Genomic DNA, 10,061 nt, shown 5'->3' on the forward strand with positions numbered 1-10,061 from the left:
CACCGTTTCCTGTTCGTTGACTAAAGTGCAGACTTCTGGGATGGTCTGCCCTGATATGAGGTTGTCATGGTTGATGGAAACGTGTGGCTGCAAAGTCAATGGGGCCCATACAACTTCATTAAAAGTGTCCACATGAGCCTTGAGGCGAATCAAGAGGTCTGCTCCAATGTAAACATCGTGTGGCAGGTCCGGAAGGACCAGGAAATAATGAGTCAGGCACCGATAATTCCATTTCACATGCCAAAGCGCAGATTCCTCTAGCAGAAACCATTGAGGATGGGTGTGAGTTCAAAGGGAAACGAGTGCGCTTGCTGGCATAAGGGAGGTCAGGTGTCTTCTCAGTGATTGCATGTACAGTGACAGACTAATGGCTGAGTTGTCTGCCCCATATGGCCAGAATACTGTCCGTTGTTGTTATATCATGCAGCTGCAGTTCGGTTTTGACCTTGGGGCAGTAGGTATCAGAGTATTTAGTGGCCTTGAAGGTACAGAGGATCGAACTTGAGCCTTGGTTTGTTGTTGAGGCTGGATACCTATGGCTGGCTGCTGGGGTTCCCGTGACCTCTGTGACCTGACAGTCTGGCTCTGTGGGAATTCTCGTGACCTCTGTGACCTGACCGTCTGGCACCGGCGACCTGTGTGGTTGGAGGGGAAGAGGTTCTCGCACTTGAGCCCAGACTTTCAGCTGTTTGAAATCTAGTAAAGGCTCAAAGCGATCAAGCAGGTCTTTCCCGATGAGAAATGAATAATTGTTCATTGGTGAGACATAAATAGGATGTACTAGGCTCATAGGTCCGATGTCAGGTGGATGGGAGCTACATTTCTGAGCTGGATGTCATTTTGGCTGTATGACTGCACATTCAGCTTGCAAGTGTGAAAATTTAGAGTTCGATTCTGTCTCTGAGCTTCAAATTTGAGCTTATCAAATAGTTGAGCCGAAATCAACGTGAGGTCTGAGCCTGTGTCCACAAGGGCTTCGAGTCTCATTTCCTTTTCTAAAGTGATGGTTAGGTAGAGTTTCCGAGCCACTCCCTTCTCGATCAGGTTCCCCAGGAGTTTTGGTGTTGGGGCTTGTGTGTTGATCGATAAGCAGTTAGGGTATGTTTTGTGTGTTTCGTTGTGGGTACAGATAACCAAAACAGCACTTTCTGGCACCTCAGTGTGTGGGATGATGCTTTCTTGGTCAGGAGGTGCAGACGTCCGCTGGACTGAGTGGGTGTTGCTATTGTTTGATGAGGCAACAGCTAGTTCAATAGTTCGTGGTTGACAAACAGTGTTCTGTGTGCTTGGTTCAGTTGTGGAGACGTTGGGAGTGGTGCTGGTTTCAGGCATAAGGTTTAGTCATGCGGTGTCTGGTTTATCCTTCTTGTCCTCCTTGTGAGGTTTCTGTTGAAGGAACTCTCTCAGTATTCTCAGAAGTTCTGCAGCTTCAGATGTGGCTGCACTTTCCTTTTTAGATGTGGGCTCAGCCTTGAGTTTCCAAGTATCACGTCGAGAGTGTTCCCCCTCCCGCCTCCCTGGGCTTGGTGTTCTGGAGGCTGGAGGTTGGCTAGTTCTGGGTCGCCGGCCGGCTTCCCAGGTGGCCCCCCCCTTTTGGTTATGGGAGGGGCGAGGCCGGTCCCAGGATATTCCAGAGCGGTCGTTCTGGTGCTTCGGACGGGCACCACCACCGCGACCGCGCTGCCCTCTGCTGGCTTGGAACGGTCTTTTCTCTCGGTTGATGGGTGTATAACTGGGGTACTGTTGGGCGCCCTCTAGGGTCAACTCTGAATGGGACTCAGAGACAGAGCAAATAGTTGGGTGTTTTACAGTCTTTTCTGACACAGTCTTTTGTTTGGTGTAGGCCTTATGTGCTAAATCACGTAACTGTTGCGTTGACATGCTACGCGGGCACGCTAACACTCCCAAATGGTGGCTGACAGTAGGATGGAGGTTTCGCAGAAACAAAGTTCGGAAGTTGACGTCTTCCTCCATGCCTGGTTCATTCCTTGCTCCGAAGTAGGCACGTCGCAGTCGGTTGTAGAAATTAGGTGGGGTTTCAAGTCGACCTTGCTTGAGGTCCATTGCGGTTACTAGCCCTTGGTCTGATTCTGGATCAGAGAATTCACGCACCAAAGCTTTTCGCAGTTGCTGGTAGTCCATTTTGACAGTCTCTGGTTGACGGTCTAAGAAACTGCGTACCTCACGACTGGACGTAATTCTGAGCAGGTACAATTTGTCCCAAGTGGTTACGTTGGTGACAGTTTGCAAGTGAAAGTCTATATCTTGTAAATAAGCGTGAATGTCGTGGCCTCCTGCAGGATCTGGGTTGAACGTAGGGATGTTTCTAGCCAGCTTGTCCAGTTCTTTTGGAGTTATGTGTCCGTGGCTGGTGACCCGGACTTTCTGGAAGGGTTTTCCTTCCCCCACTGCTGACAGGGGTTCGTGGAGGCTGGCTGGTGACATTTTGAAAAGCAGGCTTTCACCCCCTTTTCCAGCTCGAAGTTCTTGGCTGACACGCTGGGGTTCACTGGCCAGGGGAAACTCTGTGGAGTGTGTTTCCTCTTTCTGTTCACGTTGCAGGCTATAAGAATGTTTCAGTTCTCTGTGAACCATGTCAAGTTCATCTATTAGAGAGTCTTTACGCTGTGTAAGGTCGTGGATTTCAGCTCGGGCCATTTCCAGGTGATTTTCATAGGCCTTCACTTTAGCATCTCTTTCTTTCAGTTCGATTTCAGCCCTTTCAAGGAGAGTGTCACCTTGTCGGAGCTTTGCCTCGAGTCTCTCTCGGGTTTCTCTCTCCAAATGTTCTCTTTGGTCTGTGTCCAGACGAAGATTCTCCAGGGCATTTTGAAGTCTTTCCACTTCTTTCTGTAGTTCTGGATCTGTAGCGTTCTCTTTCTCGTGCTGGTCTTGGGTCTCGAGAAGTAGCTTATCTAGACGACTCTGGGTGTGGGCCTGATGCTGTAGGGCTTCCTCCACTCGAAGTCTCAGAGCCGCGGCTTCCTGCTCCAAGTCGTGGTTGCTCCTTTCGCTGATCCTTGCCTGGGCGATGAGGAGGTGAGCTAGGGTCCCTGTGATCCTGGCAAGTTCTTTGTGGGTGTAACTCTGCGTCGGATCGTTCGCCATCAGCTGGTCCATCTCAGTATCCAGTTGTCCCTGGCTCAAGTGCTGCAGGTCACTGGTGTCCTTTGGCAGGAAGGAGGTCGTCATCGTCTCCAGCCATGTCGCTAGCTGATCCCAAGGGACTGCGGGACTGGATGCACGCGACATCTTGGCTCACTGCGGACAAGAGAAGCACAACACACACACAAAGAGGCCAATGCAAGTTCGTTCTCTGGTTAACGAGCTATCGTACGGCTATGCCGTCTCTAAGAATTTTGGCTAACTGATGCAGACAGTTAGACAGGGAGGCGGGTCCAATTAGGGTCGGCCCAAAATAGAGACTTGACAGGGGATAGCCTCGTGGGTCACCTGGTGACACCGGCTGCTCGGTTGTCGCTCTACTACTTAGCTCTCCTTGGGGTCTCTCGGTGAACTGCAAGAAACAGAATCACAACAGCATGCAAAAAGGTGAAGATAGGAAAGAGCACCGTGAAAACAAAACACCAAATAAATTGGTCTGCAATGAAATGGAATGAATAAGAACGCTAGAAGTGTTAGGTAGAGAATAAAAAAAAAATTAAGCCTGCTGTTTTTCACAAGAGTTTCTGCTAGGGGCCTACAGCACGTGCGGCTAGGGGAGTAAGAGACCTAGGAAAAGGGTGTGGCTTACAGAGGAAAATGGACCAAACACTTAACATAAATATCAGGGGGAATATCTAATATTCTGCGCCTTATAATAAGTGGATAGGTTTTATCACTTTTGGTTCACCTGGTGGAATCCAGCGGCACGGTCAGCCTCCCTGGCGCTCCCAAACACTCAACCGCAGTGTCCCTGGCCCTCCGTTACTCTGACGTTGCGCCCTCTCAAACAGCTTGTGACTTTTAACACAACCGGCAACACCAAGATGTCAACCGCCAGACAGCACTACAAAATTGGGCTGTTCCCCAGAACCCTCTCTTTAGAAAAGAAAGTGGGCCCCGATTTAGCCCCCGGTTTAGGTACTGGTCCCAGAGATTGCGTCGTGTGTCAGCTGGACTGATTGATCACCGTTGGAGTGCCAAATTGCTGATGTCTTCCACTGCGTGGCGCAAACGAACAGAGATAAGAGGGACCGAGTTTCACTCACGGCCAGTGTTGGCAACGCCGGTTGGCCCCCTTGCTCACTGGAAACCTGAGATGACTGTCCTATCACCAAAGGAGTTCTACAATCAAATACACAAAGGATGAACAAAGGAAGCTTAAAGTGAATTAAGGTTTGGTTTGTTTAATCATCAACTGAGTAAATATATATGTAGAAATGAGAGGTAAACAGCTTTACCTAATGATGATAAAACAAAAACAAAAGCTTATGATAATGATGGTAATTATCAAAATAATCTAAGCAAAAAGAGAGAGGAAAGATAAACAACAAAAAGGGCTATATAGAATAAAATAAAATAAAAAGTTGAATAAAACTATAAAAAAAAAAAAAAAAAATAATAATAATAATAATAAAATTAATAATAAAAAAAAAATTAAAGAGGAAAAAAAAAATAATAAAAAAAAATAATAATAATAATAATAATAAAAAAAAAAATAATAATAATAATAAAATAAATAACAAAAGACAGGAATGAGCACGGGAGAAGAAGAAGCTGGTTTTCACCACAAAGGGGCGTATTCACTCTCTGTGGCTTAACCTGGTGGGCAGAAAACTTAATTCAAATTAAAAATTCAAAACTGGTTTAAATCTAAATTTAAAATAAGCAGGTGAGAAGAATTAATTGGAAAAATCGGAATAAATGCCCTATAATACCCAACGATAACAGTAATGTATCATTAATAATTATGAAATTAATCAGAAAGGGTAAAAGTAGATGAAGCAATTCAAAACAGAACCGAAAAGAAAGAGATCAGAGAGATGTAAGCTGTGAACTGACTTAACAGGTTACTGCCACTAGATGGCTTGCTCCCTTCTAAATGGGTTAATCAGTGGTTGGGCTGAGACACTTAATTTGCACTATTAAACAATTAAATTCTAATTCAAATCATGTTTGAACCAAATTCAAAGTAAATGTGAACAAAAACAGGCAAAAATTGTCTAATGCTGAAATAATATTCGCACGAGCAAAGCTGTTAATGCAAATAATTATTGATAATTTAGACAGCTAATTCAATAAATCACAGAGAGAAATAGAGGTTAGTAATTCGAGAGCCTTATCTGAAACGGCCAGAGATGGCACTCATGCAAGCTGGAATCAGAAGACAGGGCAACTTGAAACGTCTAAAATTCCCTCTGGTGTTTAAATAGCGGAATGACAGTCAGTTACACTATGATCTAATCTCTGTGCGCTCATCAGCGCTGATTCTCTGCATCAAAATCGCAACCCACAAACAGACAAAGGTTTTATGACCCTTGAGGTGCTAAATTAAACAGCGCGTGAGGCCGGAGCTTTTCTCTAACCAACACAAAACTGTTAATAACAGATTTTGTCCATCTGTTTTACCTCCCATAAACATTTAACAAAACAGCACTTATGATTTAAATGTTTTAGGTTTAAAATCGGGTAGCTAAGCCAATTTAGACCAGGAGTTTTTATCGTTTAAATTTTGAATATCACTGTGGCTCACCACGAAATTCAATAACGATACTTAATATGCAAGGCCTTTTTAACTGAATCAGAGGAACTTCGCTCAGGTTCAGATTTACATATTACAATTAATAAAAGATTTCTTCATCTTTTAATTATTCATATGAAAATGTTGGTCTTCTCTTGACAGGAGACTTTTAACATTTACTGCAGTTTATTTTTATTAAAATAACAGTGACTATAGGTATTTTTAGAAACTGTTAGGCTGCTGTGCTGAACAGTTGCCTTTGTGCCAAATGAGTTCGCTCAAAGCGCGACTTAACTCACAATTCAAAAATGCGCATACATAATATTAACATCCAAAAATGCTCATGAAAATGAAAATGAATATTGCTCACAAAAACAAAGTTTGAACGCTGCCAAATTTAACTCCACCATTTAATGTAGCAACAATCACTTTCTGGGGAATAATTAACTCAAATGAAGTGAATATTCATGAGTCTATGAATATAACGTGCTTATTGCTTACAAATATTAAATTACCCAAAGAGGGAATATTTAATCATTTAAAGGTAACCTTTACTAGAATTAATTTAAGTTACTCTAGACAATCTGTTCGTCCAGCGAACTGGAAGCTAGACTTCCTTATCAAAATTCAATAAAAATACCCTTCTTACAAACTCCAAGAAATATTAATCTTCTGATCAGGAAAAAACAATATTTTCTGTGTCTGTACTACTAAGATTACTGAAAATTAATTCATATAAAACAAAGCTCGTAGCGTAGATCACACGATTCAGGGACTTCGATCTCAATGAGCAATAAAACAATTCAATTCAAACAAATTATAGGATTTAATAAAAACAGACTAAAGAGTACATAACTACAATTCACACGGAGTAAATATGAGTATATAGCAAAACGAAAATACAATTTAAACAAGGTAAATGAACAAGAATAATAATGAGATAAATGAGAGATAGAGATAAAGAGAGAGAGAGAGAGAGAGAGAGAGGGAGAGAAAGTGAAAGTGAAAAGCAATCTCAGCGTGGCAATTTCAAACAGTTAACTTTGCAAGAGACCCCAAGTCATTGGATGATTTCACAAACATGGAATAGCCTAGACAACCTTAAACAGCAATTTTAGTTGCGATATAAGAAAGTACTTGCTTTGATTTGGCTCTTGTGCGTAGCTGCGCTCAAATTGTCCGGTCTGTGCGGCCTCAGCGTGGTTCTTTCCAGAGCAGATGATGCGCGAGCTCGATGGTTAACGCGAAGGTAAACTTTGCCAAAAGATGACTAGACTTAAGTTCGTTTGGCTCGTGAGGGCAATTGAACGAAGTCAAATATCAGCAGACAATAAAGAAAAACTAGAATGAAACGAAAAGTAAAGAAGAATAAACGGAGAACTTCTTGAAGTCCGGTTGCAAAGATGGGAATCCTCTTTTCTCTCTGGCGGAATGCACAGAACATCGGTTTCCCCGAGCTTTTACGTGAACCTAGGTTCACGCCTAATTTTGAGTATGATCCAATGAAGTGTAAACAAACTGAGGCGGGAAAAATCTTCTTTGTTTGCTGATCTCCGCCCACTGGTCTAATTTATGGCGATGACAAAATTAAACATTTTTCTTAAGCAAGATCGTTCCTCTGAAACAATGCATCTTTTTGTAGTTTGCTATCAAGATTCGTTACAGTCGTGTTTTTACGATTATACAGACACCAAGAACTATAGTTTTATCCATCAAGTATACATTGATATTTAGTTATTCTTAACTAAATGCATATAAAGTTTGCATTAAACACACAGTAACATTCATATATTCCATTATGCCGCATACATACATTTGAGCACGAAAAGGGAGATATTAAAATACATTTAGAGGTAGTTTTAGTAAAAAGGTCCATGGGCTAGCAAAATTGCTTGTGCCTGTTTGTGAAGGTGTGTGCGTCTTTTTGCGCTGGAATGTGCGATCGAAAGGCGGGGGTGTTTGTCTTCCCTTTTGAAGTTCGATATCGCATCTCTGGATAGTCTCCGAGGTGTTATAACTCTCATCCACGCCAGGACGTTGCCGTCGTGCTGGCGCCCAGGGTGGTGAGTTATGTTGTAAGAGGGTTGTAAAAGAAGGTCCTTGTTTTTTCTTTAACTCACGTTCTGGTCTTTGAGTGTAGAATGTGTCAAAGGGGTCAGGATTCATTTATCTGGAACAGATGGTTGAATACCATCCGCTCATTGGTGTTACATCTGGCTTGGGCTTGTTTTACTGTATCTTCCAGATTCCACCTGATAGGAGTTAATATCTTGGAACTTGGGATAATTGATGCAACACAATCTTCCTGTGGAGTTTTAACATATGCTCGGGACAAAGCATCAGGCTTTAGGTTCTTAGAGCCAGGGCGGTAGGACAAGATGAACTGGAATCTATTGAAAAATAAGGACCAACTTGCCTGGCGGGGGTTTAGTCGCTTTGCCTGCTGAATATATTCCAGATTTTTGTGGGTATAACTATATATTCATAGTGCCCACTGGGCGTGTTGAAGGCAGTTTTCCACTCATCTCCTTGCCTAATGTGTACAAAATGGTAGGCTTCTTGCAGAATTTCAAATGCAGTTGTCATTAGTGGCAAGGGATAGCGGTTTTGAATGGTTATCTTATTAAGGCTCCTGTAATCAATACATGGTCGAAGTCCGCCATCCTTCTTCCCAACAAAAAAGAATCCAGCTCCAGCAGGGGAAGTGGATGGTTGGATGATCCCTGCCACAAGAGCTTCATTAATGTATCTGTCCATAGCAGTTTGTTCAGGGGGAGACAAAGAGAATATACGACCTCTGGGGGGACAGGTACCCTGGAGTAACTCAATGGTGCAGTCATAAGGCCGATGAGGTGGTAAGGGGGTGGCCTTCCTTTTACTGAACACTGCTTTGAGGTGGTGGTACTGAGCAGGGACTTGAGACAGATCTAGGGTTTCCTGGGACTCGAGAATAAGGTCAGGGGGGTTCTGGGCAAAGCATTTAGTCTGACAGGTGGGACACCAACTGAGAACAGTGCCAGTGGACCAGTCAAAGTGTGGATTATGCTGGAGAAGCCATGGGTGACCGAGGATAGCAGGGAACTCTGGAGACTGTATAAGGTGAAAGCACATTCTCTCCTGGTGCTGGTAAATGGTGAGACCAAGGAGAGAGGTGAGGTGGGTTACTTTCCCGGGAGACAATGATCTTCCATCCAAGGCTGTCACAGTTAGGGGTGCAGGAAGAGAATAAGTAGGGATCTGGAGACTCTTAGCAAGAGAAACATCCATGAAATTCCCAGCAGTGCCAGAATCAATCAATGCCTCGATTGGGTTTTTTTGTTCTCTCCAAGTGAGTGTGATAGGAAGGAACAGCCCAGAGTTGGAAGGTGAAGTGGTGCGTGTAACTCCCGTCACAGTCCTTCCTTGCCTGTACGGGACTGGGCGTTTCCTGAAAGCTCGTGGCAGGTGGAGCGAAAATGACCATACAATCCACAATATAGACAACAGCGCTTTCTCATATGACGGTCTCGTTCCGAGGGGGAAAGCCTAGTCCTACCCAATTGCATGGGTTCCGAAGAATCTTGGGGCGCTGGTGGCATTTGAGTAAGAGCTGGACTGGCAGACAATGAGGAAACAGATGGGCGGTTCCGGCTTCACTCTCTCAGGCGATTATCCAGCTGGATTGCTTGATCGATAAGAGTTTCCAGATCAACAGCAGGTTCTCTGGTAGCCAGATCATCCTTGATTGCCTCTGACAGACCATTCAGGAAACACACCATGAAGGCCTCATTGTTCCAACCACTCCCTGCTGCAGCGGTCCAAAACTGAATGGCATATTCAGCTGCACTGCCATTACCTTGACGGAGGGTGAGAAGTCTCTTTGCGGCTTGTCGGCCACTGAAGGGGTGATCGAAGACTCGCTTGAACTCCTTTTCGAATGCAGAATAACTTGTACAGAAGGTGGCTTGTGCCTTCCAGACCACGGTTGCCCAAGAAAGAGCTTTGCCAGAAAGGAGGGTGATTACATATGCCATCTTGGCCCGATCTGAGGGGAAGGACGATGGTTGTAGTTCAAACGTGAGAGAGCATTGAGTCAGGAACCCATCACATGCACTGGGGTCACCTGAGAAATGTTGTGGTGGAGGTAGGCGGGGTTCACTTAGAGGAGAGAGCACTCTAGAATCTGGAAGGGGTACAGAGGCAGCAGTAACTGAGGTAGAGGGCAGCCGGTCAAAGATCTGATGGACAGAACTCATGAGATCAGACAGCAACTGGTAGTGTCTAGTCATCAAAGTCTCCTGCTGAACTAGTGCTGACTCATGACGTTGGACTGTGGACTCATACTGAGGCAAGGAGTTCTTGAGGATTTGGCACCTCTGGGTTCATAATGTGGCTTGGT

General features: G+C 44.2%; 1 protein-coding gene across 1 annotated transcript; it reads right to left on the reverse strand.

Moving 5' to 3' along the window:
- Positions 1-390: 390 nt before the first annotated feature.
- On the reverse strand, positions 391-3,915 carry LOC113074454 (uncharacterized). The gene is made up of 2 exons (XM_026247300.1): positions 614-3,915; positions 391-571 (listed from the first exon to the last, which is right to left on the reverse strand). The coding sequence occupies exon 1, from the start codon at positions 3,250-3,252 to the stop codon at positions 1,342-1,344; it is 1,911 nt and encodes a 636-aa protein (XP_026103085.1). The 5' UTR covers positions 3,253-3,915; the 3' UTR covers positions 391-571; positions 614-1,341.
- Between the last annotated feature and the right edge of the window lie 6,146 nt (positions 3,916-10,061).

Source organism: Carassius auratus, unplaced genomic scaffold (genome assembly GCF_003368295.1).
Source record: "Carassius auratus strain Wakin unplaced genomic scaffold, ASM336829v1 scaf_tig00014716, whole genome shotgun sequence".
Lineage (NCBI taxonomy): Eukaryota > Metazoa > Chordata > Actinopteri > Cypriniformes > Cyprinidae > Carassius > Carassius auratus.